This window comes from Filicampus tigris, chromosome 22 (genome assembly GCF_054856515.1).
Source record: "Filicampus tigris isolate MCC_2025a chromosome 22, RoL_Ftig_1.0, whole genome shotgun sequence".
NCBI lineage: Eukaryota > Metazoa > Chordata > Actinopteri > Syngnathiformes > Syngnathidae > Filicampus > Filicampus tigris.
In genome coordinates this window covers 4,925,553-4,941,661 of record NC_141238.1, presented here as the reverse complement: position 1 = coordinate 4,941,661, position 16,109 = coordinate 4,925,553, and the positions used below count along the sequence as shown (strand labels likewise).

The window sequence follows — 16,109 nt, the reverse complement described above, 5'->3', positions numbered from 1 at the left end:
CGCTTTAAAAATTGCCGTTTTGTATTTTATTTTTATTTTGTTTTATTGAGGGGTGAGGGTGGTGGTGTAGGCAGACCTACGCTTCCAATAAGATAAATACAAACACTACATCTGAAGTTTTTGAACAAAACAGTTGAATGATCAAAAAACAAAAACCTTCGTTGTGCTTCAAGTGATACTACGTTCAATCCGTACATTTTAACACATTAAAAGCAATTATTGAACAACACTGGAATCGTAGCAGCTTTAAACAAAGCAGATTTGGTTCCACAAACAACTGGACCAAGCAACAAACCAGCGTGTCGGTTTTATGGTGTCTTTGGACAGAGATGTGATAATATTGTTACCTTACTACTCATGTCCACTAGGTGGTGCCAAAGCATCACCTCGCCTTTCTTGGTACAGTACTTAAAACCTTTTTTTTTTTTTTTTTTAAATCAAGTCGTTCTTGGTTTTCTCTGCATGTTTTGTCATTTCCTCCTCAGCTGGAAGACCACATCAAGGTTTACTATTACTCAAGTCTGTTTATGTCGCATATACAACCCAAGTACTTCGAGTGTTTGCGTTGTGTTCTGCGCATGCGCTTTTCAATGAGGCAACATCAAGTGCTCGCAAAGTCAACAAAGCGTCTTTATTAGAACAGTACAGTAGTTGTAAAGGTCTCTGAAGCAAACAATGCAAAGTGCGCATCAACATACAAAATGCCATTCCACTTGCAATAAATTAATAGAATGTCAACGCAATAAAATTCATCATGAGAAAAGCAAATATTTGAAGACACTCGCCAATCATTAACGGAGCATGTCAAAAACGGGTTCGGCAAAACTTTTAAACAATAGACTTTTTTTTTTTTTATGTCATATGACGATAGATTTTGTTGAATTATTTCTCATTTACTGATGTTGGCATTTTATGTGCCATTTATTTGGTTCTGCTCTCACTCAGACTAAAAGGCATTAAAAAAAAAAAAAAAGAAAATAATGAGGCATAGAGAGTAAATAGATGAATGAAACCGGCTACATATTAAGAATATTTTTTCATATCATCTTTGATTTGGTTTCAAGCGCAAACACGAGAGGAAAAAAAAATGACGGAGACCTTTTCAACACTTCTCCTTGCATATTCATTAAAATAGGAATAATAGTTCCACTTTAGCACCCCGTTCTCACCAACACAGCCTTATTTTTTGTTCATTTTAATATATATATATATATATATATATATATATATATATATATATATATATATATATATATATATATATATATATATATACATATATTTCATACAAATCTATAACCCAAATTTAGAAATCTTATTTACATGAAAAACGTTTTTTTTTTTTGAAATTTGTTTAAAAGTGACACCCCATAGAAGCCCCTTGTAACCTTCACAAACAAGGAAGATATTCAAGTACTTTTCTTCGGTTTGAATTAGAAAAGACAGCATTGAAAATAAACAAACAAAAGCTCACCCCCCATTTTTTTTTTTTTTTTTTTTTTTTTTTTTTTTTTAGAAAAATCTTTCCTTTGCCATATAAATCATGAAAATCTCAAAGAGGAAATGGATGATTAATGTCCAGAGGTCCCGGCTAACAGTAAGCAAACCTCTCCAAAAAAAACAAAAAAAAAAAAGAAAAGTGGCTTGAGTCTAACGTCAGTTTCGAAATGGCGCCCCCTGTGAGGCCATCCCGCGACATTACAAGCCACGTCGTCCTCCTCAGGGGAGGGCGGGCCGGCGAGCGTGCGCGTGGTTATTAAAAAAAGCACCGGCTCCCTGTAGCGTGAAGTGTTGCGAACACGCGTGCGTGCGTTAGAGCATTCTGTCGTCGGTGCAACCCGCTCCGGCCGTGTAGCGGAACTCCTGCAGGTTGGAGACGCCGTGGAAGTGAACGAAAGCGCCGGCCACCACCAGGATGTGGAACAACTGATGAGAGTGGAACTGGAACACACAGTGGAAGACGCGCTCAATTTGGACCGAGCGATTAATTGGACTTCAATCACAATTATGACATGCCATGACTCCCAAAAAAAAAAAAAAAAAAAAAAAGAATCGAGTTTTTCAACCGACCGGAATTGTGTGTGTGTGTGTGTGTGTGTGTGAGATGTACCCAGATGTCGCACTTCCCGGGGAAGAACCTCTCCGGGATGCGGGCGGCGTACAGGCAAGCTCCGGTGATGTAAAGCGTGGCCATGAGGAAAAGCCAGCCCATCTGTCCGATGGTGGTGGCTCTGATGAGACCCTCGCTGATGACAAAGTGCAAAGTGGGGACCACGCCGCTCAGCCCCAAGCCCACAAACACACCTGGAGTGAGAAGTCATCAGTCAGTGACATATCGTGGCATCCCCCCCCCCCCCCGAGGAGGAATGACAGGCCACGCCCGCTACCTGCGCGGACGCCTCGGTACTGCGGCGTGGCGAAGAAGTCGCACTGGGACACGGTGATGGCGGACAGGCCCAGCACGCACACCACCAGCAGGTAGATGAAGCACGGCTGAGGCGAGCAGTAGAAGGAGTAGTAGAGCCACGGCACGAACGAGCCCATGATCAGGAAGGCGATGCCGCTGTAGTCCAGCCTGTTGAAGGCAAGAGAATTTTTTTTTTTTTTTTTTTTTTAAACAGAAAAACTGACGATTATTGTAATAATCGATTTTTTTTTCAATTAAACGATGAATCGGATTTTAAAAAGCATGTTTTCATTTCCATTCCATTATTCCCCAAAAATTGAACACTAACAATTTTTTTTTTTTTATGATTGAGTTACTGGTTTGGTCCGTAACATGTCAGGAAATAGGCGAAAAAGTTGATCGACATTTTTACAAAAGTAAAATTGTTTGTCTGAGAATATTTATGTAAATGTATATAATAAGAGGCTGAAATTCTGAGCATTTGGACAATTTTAGGTCTTCAAATGCTTAAACCGATTATCAAAAATAATTACTCATTCATTTGATAGTCGATTAGCTGTCGATTAATCGTTGCAACTATAATATAGAAGTGCGGTCCACGGGTTTACATCAGCAAAAAAGATTTTTCTCAATCATTCAGCAAGCAAAAAATGTATCCCTTAAAAACTAAGAATGTACCGATTTTCAGCTCCAAATTTTCGATTAGTTTTTAAAAAAATTGATACCATGCAATACGCAATGATGTTTGGCGCAAGCGCATCATTTGATCGACACATTCAAAATGTGCTATGCATTTGGAATGAAAAAACGTTTCAAGACATCATTTTCTTGATGAATTGAATCAACTCGATTTCGAAATCGATTCGATTAATCGATTAATCGGGGCGAATTGATTTTAAATCGATTTTTGATTCATCGGTACATCCCTAGTAAAAAAGAAACAGAAATGATTGCTAAAAACAAAAAAAAATGTAAGTTATAATGCGTCTTACTTGGAGAAGACCCTGGACACGCCCTCGGAGTGGCAGTAGACGGTGTGGAACAGCCACGAGAAGGACAGGCAGAGGATGGCGCCCAGGAAGAACATGCCGATGGCCACCTTCTCCTGGACCGGCGCCACGAACGACATGTTGGGCCGGAACATGTACATCAAGCCCAGGCAGAGGAAAAACAGGCAGCCTAGAAAGCGGAAAGAGGGCGGGACAATATTTTTTTTTAGTGCCTCGCCGAAGCATCGCGTGAGCCGAAAGCGGAGCGAGGGCCACCTAGCAGGTGTGTCCAGATGTTGCCCGTCTCGGTGTGGATCCTGAAGATGCTCCGGAAGCAGGCGCGGAACGAAGGCATGGGCGGCCTGTGGCCGTGCAGCAGGAAGTCGTTGTCCTTCAGCCAATCGGGGAGCACGTCGTGCGGGATGACGCGCCACCGGCCCTCCCACACCTGCCGACAAGGCGGGAAATGTGAGTCGGGCCGGCCGGACGTACGGGATTTATAACGGGCGGGAGTGTGTTGACCTTGTGGACAAACTCCTCCATCTTCTCCATGGCGTGGTGAGCCTGAAGAAGCGGCGTCATGCCCATGAAGCCTTCGTCGCTACTCCTCTCTTCTCGTTCTCCCCGGGCGTCTTCCTCCTGTTTCCGCTTCTCCTCGTCGCACGTCGGGAGGCTCTGGAGAACAAAAAGCGCCTCATTGGTCGGCCGTTCACCCGCGGCGTATGCGTGCCACCGCCAAAAAATAGGGGTGTAATAAAAAAAACGATTGGAATCGGAAAATTTATATATACACACATATACATATTAAGGATGTAACAATTAATCGAAAATCGATTTAAAATGATTTAAACTGCTTAAAATATGCATCAATGTAAAAAATATAAGAATCGATATTCGAATTCTGATCCTAATACATACATACATATATACATATTTTTTACATATACATATATACACATATACATATTAAAGGATGTAACAATTAATCGAAAATCGATTTAAAATCGATTTAACCCGCTTAAAATATGCATCGATGTCAAAAGACGATAAGAATTGATATTAAAATTCCGATCCCTAATACATACATATACACATTTAAGAAGACAAAAATGATGCATTTTATTTGTGGTTACTGATGCAAAATAAATTGTCCGATTACTCAATTCATCAACGGCAAACAGTAACAGTCTCGGCATGTATTTTTTTTCAGCTCAATGTGGCAGCTGATGCGTTTTAGCTCGCGACTGCTGATCCGCTCGGAACACGATCGCGCGCCAAGCGCCCGGCCGGGCAAGCGTTCGAGGAAGCCTTCGAGGAAAACGCCCGCTATTCTGAACGCGCAATGCGCTGACCATGGCGTCCCAAACATGTCTGGCATCAAATGTCAGCCGGCGCGTGTTTGTACGCCGGAGTCACGGGGGCCAACCCGACCGACTGCGGCCTTGCGCAATACGTCCCGGCCAGCAAAACTACTGTTTTAACCGGCTAGCATCATAAATCCAATCTGGAATTCCAACACATAACGTCGTCCTATTTTGCGCGCACCCCGCTCGGCGCGCAAGAGGATCCGCTTACGACTTATCAGCGCGTTTGCAGGCTCGCCCCGGGTATGGATGGCACCATGAGATCAATTAATTACTTTGGCCGCCAAGTGCTTAGCGGGAGTCAGGTGCGCTGGCGGAGATAAACACGCACACGCGTGCTCCAGATTAAACCTCGCACTTGATCCCAAAAGACCTTTTTTTTTTTTTTTTTTTTTTTTTTGTTGTTGTTGTTGCAAGCAGACACACCCTAAAAAAAAAAAAAACATTCAACAGCTCAATAGTTAAAGCATTAACTGTGGAGATTAATTTGAATTTCAAAACGCATTAAAAAATAATAATAATTAACTCAGTTAACTCACTCTCGACGGCTCACTGGGGGAATACAAAATAATTTGCGCAATTTTGCAAAGCCAAATTCAAATTTGTCTTTGGAGTATCGTGCAACAGTTGTATTTTACAGGGAACGAATCGTATTCGGGGATCAAAGAAAGCTTTGACTCAAAATAGACTTGACATTTTTTTTCCACATGAATTCCACGATTTTCCTCAAGTAAATACCGTTACCAAGCATTCTAAAAAATTATTGAAAAATACGATTAGTTGCAATCAATTATGGAAAATTTTGTGATTAATTAGTTAAAAAGATTAATGGCTCGAGAACACTAACACTATATACATATATATATATATATATATATATATATATATATATATATATATATATATATATATATATATATATATATATATATGTATATATATTAGAGATATATCGGTTTTTTTCAGGGCCAATACGATTATTAGTAGTCAAGGAGGCCGATAACCGATATTTGGAGCCGATATTCATTTTCAGTAAAAAGGAATATATCGTATATGGTCCTGTGAAAAACACTTATGATCCAATTTTTTGTTATTTTTACACACTTTTCAAGTTCATGCGATGTCTTTGAATCCCATTCGCCTCAAAATTCAAATATTGAAAAAAAAAAAAAATAATAGATCGAAAAATATTTTTCAGACCACAGCAACGATATGTTAATTGAACAATTTTTCAGATTTGCATAATCTTGATTTATTTATTTATTTATTTATTTTTTGGGGGGGGGGGGGGGGGGGCATTATTCCACATTTTTGATAATATACATCTTGCCATGCTTATATTTGCTCCCACCCCGGCAAGATCCAAACGAGGGAGCACGGCGGCCCTTCTGGCAAAATCCGCCATCTCTGTCGAACGCGGAACATTACACCCAACGGCAGCCGAGTCACGTGACCTCGGTGCGGACCGACGGAGGACGAGAGCCAGGCAGCACAACAACACGGCGCCGGGAGGGAAGAGCTTCACCCTTGTACATTGTAAACCCCGCCCCCACCACCCCCCCACACACACAACATGTGACTCACACATGCACACATCCCCCCCAGATGCAAAATAATAAAAAGCAGCTGGCGGCTGCCCAATTCTTACTTGTGACCAAAAAAAAAAAAAAAAGTGTTTAAGGCTAGACAACAATAGTGAAGGAAGTTTCCCCATGAAAGAGAGGACGTCGATGTTGTTTACACTTGTGAGCTCACCTTTGTAAAGAAAGTGCCAGCTGTCTATTATTAAGGAAAAATTCATTTCCTAAGTACACAGCAGCTGTAATTTCACTTTTTTTTTTTCACTTTTTTGAACTTGAACAAAACGTACTTTAAAAAAAAAAAAAAAAAATCGGTTTAAATGTATTCTTCTAGCCAACATGAGGGTTAAATGTGAAGTCAAGACTTACATTTTTCTTTACGAGAATATCTTCTATGAACCTTCACTAGTCCGATATTCTGAAGATCGAAAATCGAGCCATCTCAGGGGGCGGCCATTTTGTCTGTTGTTGTCGACTGAAAATGACATCACGGTTCAGCTGTTTTCTGGAGCTGAGCCGTGATTGGGCGTTACCCGAGCATCTGTGGTGTCATTTTCAGTCGAGGGCGAGTGACAAAATGGCCGCCCCGAGATAGCTAAAAATCCCCCGTTTTTAGCCATCTCGGGGCGGCCATTTTGTCATTGAGTTAGCTACTAAGAAATTAGCTACGTATACAAGTGTCGTAACTCAAAATAGCGTTAGCTAAATAGCATGTCGCATTTGAATACTTTCGGGAAACAAAACAATAAAAAAAATTTTTTTTATTTTTATTTTTTTTTACGAAATCCACTCGTGTTTTTAACGGTATCGTACTAGCAAGCTATTACGCTAGCAATAACGGAATAATCCGAACTATAAATAAAAGACAATTGATCCCACCGCAACGGGTGTGAAGGAACCCGAACATGACACGCGACACACCTGCCGTGCACCTGCAGCCGGTAAAAAATTGAACAGGTTTCTTTTGCTCTTTGTTGTTAGGGGGGGGCGCGCCCTCGGGCGGGTTCCTCTCAGGTGTCCGTGTTTTTTTTTTTTTTTTCACAAGCCCTGCACAACTCACCTCATTGCGTGAGTGGCACTGAGCGGCGCTGAGGTGTTCACTGGAAGAACCTGAGGTGGCTGCGGCCGCGCTATCCGCCGCGTTCTCCGCACGGCTGGAGGTTCGGTGTCTCAGCACGAAGGCCGGGCCGCCGGGCCCGCTCGCCTCTCCTTCGTCCAGCTTGAAAACGCCGGACCGGAGCCCCCGCCCTGCAGACGTTTGGAGCGAGCGGGTGCTTGGCTCACCTTTGGAGCGCTGCGCTGGGGCGATCGGGCGCTCACTCTGGATTTGTTGGGATGGAGCTGGGAAGGACAAAGAGGCAATCAAATTTCAACGAAAGTGCTTTCAAAATAATAAATCAATCCATCAATAAAATTCGCCGAAATATTTCATTTAAATCTAGCACTCAAATGCGACATATTAAAAAAAAACGAAACTAACCTAAAAGTAAATTTTCGGAAAAATTGAAACTGCTCTAAAAAGACATTAAAGCTAACGTCGAATTTCCAAAAACAAAAGTCAAAATGAAATGGGGGGGGGAAACGATGACAAGAAATACGCAAAGATGCTAGCAGTAGGGCTGCTCAATTAAGAAAAAAATAGTAATCGTGATTATTTTGGTAATAACTGAAATCACGATTATTCAAACGATCATTTATTTGTGGGTACAAAACAAGAAAATGTTCAAAGAAAAAATATAAATACAAAAAAAAAAAAGTTCCTTTTTGGACCAAATAAAATTGATAACATTTGTTGTGATATGTGTATTTTTTTTTTTTTTTTTTTTTAAAGGTGCAAATGTATAAATTCAAGTATGACTTCCTTGAGTAAACAAATATAGTGCATTGGATATAAGTGAATACTCATAATCGTTTTTTACGATTATGCCAATTTTGTAATCCTGGAGTGTAATAATCGTAACTGTAATTACATTTCAATTAATTGCACAGTCCTAGCTAGCAGTTAGCCAGTTAACCTTATTATTGTCAAAGTCACAGGTGGCCCCAAATGGAAAACCTGACAACACTACAACAAAAACGTCCACAATCGAAAAAATATCGAGTCAATCCCCACTCATATCGTACCTTGTAAAATCTGTATTTTTCTGTCAGGATGAAAAGTGTTTTTTTTTTTTTTGTTTTTGTTTTTTTTCACGTGCCCTGGGTCCTCATTAGCCGAGGAAATAGACGACGGGGGCGCTTGTGACCAAGTCGAATCAAACTGGAGCGGGCGCGCCCGGGAGGCCAAAGCCAAACGCATGACTCATGACGCTCGGGTGGTGACACATTAGGTGACATTGTGCCAACGGCCATTTGCGGAAGGAAGATTTTACTCTCGTTGAAAAGCGAAGGAGGGGGGAAAAAAAAAAAAGAAAAAAAAAAAAAGTAGGGCAAAGGGCGAGTGTGGTTTAACTGGCCTGTGAACATACTGTACGTGGAACAAGTCCAAACTCAAATCTTGCGTCTATCTGTACGGCGGTGCTTAAGCAACTTTTTATCTGATGTACACTTAGATACTTCAATAAGATGATAAGACTGCTCTTTAAACATTGGACCTGATGTCATTTTTTGCCTTGTGTACTGTCTAGACACGACAAAAAAAAAAAAAAAGAGTAGTTATACTCTTATACGGCGCCGATATTCTGCATTTTGACAAATATCTGCATTTTTCAAAAAATCTGATGGCCGATAATAAATCGATTTCAAACTGTGTTGCGGTCAAAAGGAAAATACGTGAAAGTAATAATAATACAAAAATTGCCAAAAATTCATAGGAATAATAATAATTTTTTTAAAAATATTATGCAAATTTGAAAAATGATTCAATAAAATATGCTTGAATTAGTTCGAACAACATTAAGAGCTTTATTTATTTTATTTTTTTTAAGATTTTGATGCCAATATTTTCCTTTTTACTGAAAATGAATAACGGCTCCAAATATCGTTTATCGGCCTCCTTGACGACGAATAATCGGTATCGGCCCTGAAAAAAAACATATCGGTCTATCTCTAACATACTGCCACCTATTTTTGTCATGGCTTTTAATCGTGATTTCGATTTTGATGCCAATGTTTTCATTTTTACTGAAAATGAATATCGGCTGCAAATATCGCTTCCTTGACTATGAATAATCGGTATCGGCCCTGAAAAAAAGTGATATGTTGTTGTTGTTTTTTTTCCATAATCGTACAGCTCTACTTGAGAGCACAGTATTGTTATATTGCCACGTTTGAGTTCAAATTTCCATTGCTGAAAGCGCCACGACACTGTCACACGGATGTTATAGGCTAGCCTGCCTATGTAATTTCGCATTGTTTGTTAGCATTAAGCTAATCGGACTTTCCTAAGGCAAAGCTATGTGGTTGTTTTCAACGCACAATATGCAATTTTTCTTTATATCAAGTTCGACAGTAACAGTGCGCTTTCTCCGAGAGGTTGTGTCCTAGAATAGTCTGCCACACTCATGGCAACAAGGTCAAAATGCCGGCGCGTCTCCAATGAGACGTTTTGTTTTTTTTTTCTTCTTGCCCAAAGCCACCGGGTGGTAATTGAAAGGTGGTCAGTGGTCACATGGCGATAAAAATAGCGCGCTCTGATGACAAGGGAGCCGAAAGCTAGGTTCTATATTAAGATATCAGCGCTGTCTTTTTTCACATGAAACACTAACACATCTGAGCGTGGCTTCAGCTGACGCCACCAATTCCGTCCCGTTACAATTACAGTCAAAAGAAAATGCTTCTGCTTTTCCCTTGAGATTCACAAATTGACTTTAGTGCACATATTGGGGTTGTGGATTGGGAGGGATTCAAAAGACTTCTCCGGATCTTTTTTTTTTTTCCTGTAATGACAGCCCTCAAAACCAAGTAGCATTTCTGCCCGGCTGCGTCATTACGCAATAAAATACAAACGTATAGCAGGGTGTGACTGGCCCGCGCAGTTGCGAGCGCATTCTTTGGGCCAATCCGCTGAAAAATATGGCCGATTGTAATTCAGACTGAAACATCCACGATTATGACATTTCCAGTGGGCCTGGAGGGAGATTAAAAATTCAAAATGCGTTTGAACACGCCATGAAATATCCATGTGCTAATCTCATGCGAGACAAGACAAGTTGGACGTGTTTGTGTGCGCGCGCGCCGACAAAAAGTTGGGAGATGAACAGGCTATCGGCTGGCCAGGTTATTAAATATTGACAGCGTGACTTCATGCTTGGCGGGAATCGGAACAGAAAAAAAAAAAACAGGGCGAGGGTTTACGCAGAACAGACATTGACTGCTGGAGGGAGCGACAATGAAAATGACCGATTTGCATGCATTTTAATTGCTTGGATGTCATTTCTTTGCTGCTCACACATGTGGAGGATTGCTATGCTATGTTGCGATATATCTTCTCGCACTAATCTTTGATGCTCTCCACTCAGCGTATACTTACACAAACTGTACACATAGTGCAAAGGGAGGTCCAGCATTCGTCTGGATGTGGAAACAGTCAAGGTTGACATGAGCCATGGCAACCCAAAGGAGACAAAGAGAAGCTCAAACTTCAGACACACTAGTTTTTGGACAGCCACGCCGGACTTTTTGGGGCTGCATACTTCAAAGTGTGCAATTACGTCACGCCTTAGTGAAAACATGTCATGTCGTGTGTGATGCGAGAGGCCCCGGTCTCGTCGAAAGGCTCAGGTAATTAAGAAAAAATATATATATATTTTTTTTTTTAAAGAGGGGGGGGGGGACAGGCATATCGAGGGGCAGCCCGCAGGTTTGTTTACACTGAGCTAGCCACTAGAGCTAGTTCGCTAACACGGGAAACCGCAATAAACTCCTCAACTACTCTCGTGTTTCTTCTGACAGCTTCACGCGCTTAAAGTTCTGTATTAAAACAGCACGAATGGACGAAATATTGCAAAAAATAGGAAGGAAAATAAGCTGTTTTCCCCTGTCGTTGGCTAGCTCGTGTTTTGTTATGACAGCCTTCACAGCTAGCACTGGTAAAGTATCAAAATGACGTAAAGTGTCCGAAACAACACACAACGCGATATTTTTAAAAACACACAGTTGTACCGTCTTACCTCGTCCCGGTGTGTTTAGATGAATTTCCTTCGTGGGTAGGCACAGTTTTTCAGAGTTGTAACCGTGGCTCCGCTCTGTTCCACTCTCTGTTGTTCTCTTACGACAGACCACACTCAGGGACGTCTAGTTGGATTGGGGGCGTGGTTAACATGTGACGTGAGGTACTCACGAGAGGCAGATAGCCAATCATGTGGATCGTAGTCTGAGGAGAGGGGGCCAATCGTTGTCTACCCGGAAAAGAAAATGACGAAACTGCTTTTTGTAGTTTTCATTCATTAAATCGCTCTTGAATGGAAAAAAGCGAAGTAAATTGTGACATTTTACATAACATTTTTATGTAGTTTTAATAACAGCAGACTCTCCATAATTGATTGTTGATTCAAATTTTAATGGTATTGTTTTTTATATAAATCTATGTAAGGTATTTGTCATTAAACAACAAATATGGATGCAAACCTCTCCCAATTCCAGTGAAAGTACATGAAAACATTTCATTTAATTGATTTATTAGATAACATCTTGCTCACCATACTAACTGTAGTGTGGATTTGTGAATGGTTGTCATGTGAAGTGAAGGTACTGATTGTTACTGATACTGAATTGTTAGGGGAAAAAAAACATTTTGTTGTTTAAGTGTCCATTGACCCTTAAACTGTTTCACTCATTCACTGCCAGACATCTTCAGACCCTCTTTTACCCTAACATTTGAAAAAAAAATTGAAAAAAAAAATAACTTCCTGGGATTAAATGCCAGGACTGTGTGGGCTGCCTGACTGTGATTGCGTAAACAAATTTGTGATGACTGTCTCTTGACTTGTGTAGTTTCGCCAATCTGGTTAATCTGGTCCAACACCAAACAAGTTCAACCCTGCTTGCAACAGTTGTCTTCAGCACTAGAAATTCTAGTTTTATCTTCTAGAGTTTAGACCGCAGATAGGACCATTATCAGAGCATGGATCATATCTAATCTCAATAGTTATTCCAATTTAAATGACTGTTGTTGTTTTTTTACAGTGCACGTACGTAACAGATTTACTTGCTATCGACTACGTGGTCCGTTTTCACATTTAATTCACTTTTCATGGTGGTTGCCCCCATGACAGCTTCATTATTCGACTTAATTGGTAGCGATGGTGCTTAAAATTCATTTAGCAGCTCCAGTGAGCTCAACCTTGAACAGTGCCCAAACATGCTGATAGGGTAACCCAAAAAGGTCAGAAATAATACATTTTGATCCTATATGCATGGACATCAATACAACATGTATGTTGAGCGGTTTATTGCGCTGAATTCCCGAATGAGCGAGAAACATGATAGCTTTGATTTATTTTGAATATTTCGAACCCAAAAAAGAGACAATGATTCAAGAAGGATTTGCAGCAGTTTGGCCTCTTGAAGGGAACACAGAAAAGAAAGACACGCACATGTTGGGTCCAATCCAATTAGTGGCGGGCAGCCAAAAGTAATGAGATTATTTGTGAGGTCATCACAAACCGTGACTAAAGTTTTTTTTGTTTTTTTGTTTTAAAGTTGGGATTCCAGACTGGTTTATCATCCAATATCAGTAAAGCTGCAGTTGCCACATATGGAATGAATAAACAAGATATGGATGAAAAATGTTCCAATTCGGTGACTTTTATCTCGGCAGTTTTAAGCGAATGAAGAATGCAAAATTTTGCATTTGACTCATTCACTGCCATTGAAATATTTATTCGTTTTTTCGCAGTCCAACCGCCATTCAATCCCAGGAATTTATTCATATTTTTTTCTTTTTTTTTTTCCAAACATTAGGGGAAAAAAGAGGGTCCTAAAATGTCTGGCAGTGTTGTATAAGAAGAACAAAAAACAAGGCGTCATTTTTCCAAAGACTAGTTTATCAAAATTGGTATAAAACATACAAAACAGGAAATGAAAACAGTAATAAAATATATACTTTCTCTTATGATCTAATTTCCTTTTAAAGTAGCTCATAATAAATTGCAGTCCGTTCTGTTCATTTTTCCAGTTGCTTGCCATCATTTGACTGGATTGAATGATTACTAACTACCGATTCTTTTCCACCACCAGACAAGCATGCTCAATTTTGGAAGCAAGATGGCGAAGGGCCCAAAAGGAAGACGTCTCGCCCAAGCTCGCTTGACTCTTCATTAGCATTCGCGGGCGTCGGGGAGAGCGTCTCCGGGCCGCCGCGCCGTCATCAATCTCGCTAATGGAGCTTTTTAGCCCCTCGCGCGTTTGCCGCCCGTGAAGGTCACGCCCGGCTGAGGCAAGATGGCGGCGACCGGGCGGAGCCTCGTTAACCGCTGTCGCTCGCTCGCTCGTCAGGTCGCGGCAGCTTGGCAATTCTGCCGGCTACACGGAGACAAATGGACTGTTTAATGGAGTGTCCCCTCTTTCGTTATAGTATTTCTACGCCTAAGTGGGCCTTGAAGAATGACTCCCTCCGATCCTCGACAAGCTTGCTCTCGCATCCTGGAATCAAAGGAGATGACCACCCAAAGCGTCTCTTAAACAGTCTACTTATTATTTCGTTATATGTTTTAATTCATTGGAGTCATGTGTGGCCCTTCATTTTTGGATCCAGTTGCTCCGCCTTTCAGGGTTTGGGTTAAAAAAGCGGGAAGTAGGAAATGACTCCAAACGGTGGCCGATGGGTAAGCAAACGCAAGATGCTCGGTTGATGCCGAACCCCGAACCACTTGGGCCTGGCTTCCCCCCCCCCGCCGTTATTTACAGACGAACTGGTCGACCAGCGAGGTGCAGCGCTTGCACTTGACGTAGCAGCACCAGTGGAACTTGCAGTGGCAGCGCTCGTGCTTGTACATCTTGAACTGGTCGTAGCCGCGGCCGCAGCACATCAGCTCGCAGCCGTCCATGCCCTCCGACGTTTTGTTGCACAGGCGGCCCTGGGTGCCCAGCGAGCCCGTGGTCTCGTTGTGGAGGCAGTAGTCCGGGCTGGGGTCGATGTAGACCAGGTCTTCCGGGGTCGGGGGGTTGAAGCGCTTGTCCACTTGCTCGAGTTTGCCCTGGATTGGACAAAGACGTGATTGAAAATGACATTTTATTTATTTTTATTTTTTTTTGGGGGGGGGGGGGGGCATGCTGGTCTGGTTACCCGGCGTCCGATGCGCATGGCGGCGGCGCTGTCGTACTTCTCCTTGAGGAACTCGCCCACGCGCCGGAAGTCGGCCAGCTGGAGCCAGCAGGTCTTCAGACTGCATGAACCTGACACGCCGTGGCATTTGCAGGCCACGTTGGCCAGGTTGTACACCGACTGGAAGATTGGATGACAGACATGTCATCATCTTCATCTCAACTGATTCCAAATTCTAAACTCAAACGTTCAAGGTGACAAAGACGAAAACGTTTGGAAACTTGAATGTGGCTCCAAAACGGGGGTTGCTACAATGCTGCCCTCTTGTGGAGCCTGTATGTAACTACCGTGTTTTAGAAAAAGTAAAGCTGTTCGATGCGTGGCTCAACCTACATGAATTGGCGACATCTAAGTGCCTTTTTTTGTTGTTGTTTTGTACTATTTCCTTACCGGCTTTCATGAAAACATACTGAAAATGACAAACTATCAACTTGACTGGAACCCAATACTAACCGCAACCATACAGGGAGTGCGCCCTCGGCTGGAGACATGTGATACTACACCTCCCACTCATTTCTAAGCGGATGACGTCTTTTGACCACAACTTTTGAACCCAATGGCCTAGACATTCAGAACCAATATCAACCCACTCATTTTCAGGCCCCCTGAACACGTTTTACAAGCTTTCGTAGCTCTACAACCCTCTGTTCGCCCAGAATGGACGTCAAATAGCCGTTTCGACCACCTCCGTCAAACAGTTCATCCATAGTCCCGCCCTGACTGATTTAGAATTGAGAGTTTATAATTTTCGATGTTCTAAAGTGTTTGAAAAGTAATCGTGACGTCATAAAACGGCGCATCATGAAAAGCCCCAAGAAAATATTTACACAAAAAAAAAAAAAAAGAAAAAAGAAGGCGCTTCGAAGCCCTGTGGGCGGAGTCAAACGTTTAGGTTGATTCACGCCTTCGTACTGCGTTCTATATTTATGTGGAAACAAATTCAAACAATGTTCGCCAAGCCTTTATGGGGCCCTCAGCAGAATTTGACATGGGGCACCCTTCCCACCATGTGTTAAAAAAAAAAGGTTTGTCAAGAGTCTTACCCTGAGTGTGTGGTGTCATGTGGGGGGGGGGGGGGGGGGGGCGGGGGGGGGGAACAGAGCAGGAAATACAAGAAGATTTATGGCGCTATCTGCAGTGGACTTTAGGGGGAGCCTGACCAGACCTCTTGCATTAACCCCCCCCCCCCCCCCCCCCCGCCGCCAAGCAACACCCCTCAAACGCTCATACACACACACACACACATCATACCAGGGCGATCACTCATCACGCTTTGTGTTCTTTTCAGCGTTTGCCGCACACATAAAACTCTCTTGTGTTCTTTATACGGGACTCACATCACTGGCTGTCCTCTCCTCGGGTTGCCTGATCCCAATTACCTTTTCACCTCTGTTAACCTCTGAACCCCGAACCTCCCCCCCCCCCCCCCTCTCGTTGCCCCTCTCCTTTCCTACCCAGCAGGCATAGCACTCGCCACCCTGCAATCCCGCCATCCAACTTCAT

The 16,109-nt window shown here is 42.2% G+C and overlaps 2 protein-coding genes across 5 annotated transcripts in view; both read right to left on the bottom strand.

Annotated features, from left to right (window-relative positions):
• Positions 1–606: 606 nt before the first annotated feature.
• On the bottom strand, positions 607–7,678 carry LOC147126608 (adiponectin receptor protein 2). Its single transcript, XM_086022771.1, has 7 exons — positions 7,401–7,678; positions 3,919–4,071; positions 3,673–3,844; positions 3,400–3,586; positions 2,388–2,575; positions 2,111–2,304; positions 607–1,941 (listed from the first exon to the last, which is right to left on the bottom strand). The coding sequence occupies exons 2-7, from the start codon at positions 3,982–3,984 to the stop codon at positions 1,813–1,815; spliced, it is 936 nt and encodes a 311-aa protein (XP_085878897.1). The 5' UTR covers positions 3,985–4,071; positions 7,401–7,678; the 3' UTR covers positions 607–1,812.
• A 5,627-nt stretch (positions 7,679–13,305) lies between these two features.
• Positions 13,306–16,109, bottom strand: part of wnt5b (wingless-type MMTV integration site family, member 5b) — a 40,834-nt gene continuing 38,030 nt past the window's right edge. For all 4 annotated transcript variants that reach the window (XM_086022242.1, XM_086022243.1, XM_086022244.1 and 1 more), the window contains 2 exons: positions 14,568–14,726; positions 13,306–14,478 (listed from right to left, as the gene is read on the bottom strand). In XM_086022242.1, the coding sequence (XP_085878368.1) occupies positions 14,179–14,478; positions 14,568–14,726 (459 nt within the window). In that variant the 3' untranslated portion in view covers positions 13,306–14,178. The remainder of the gene's footprint in view (positions 14,479–14,567; positions 14,727–16,109) is intronic.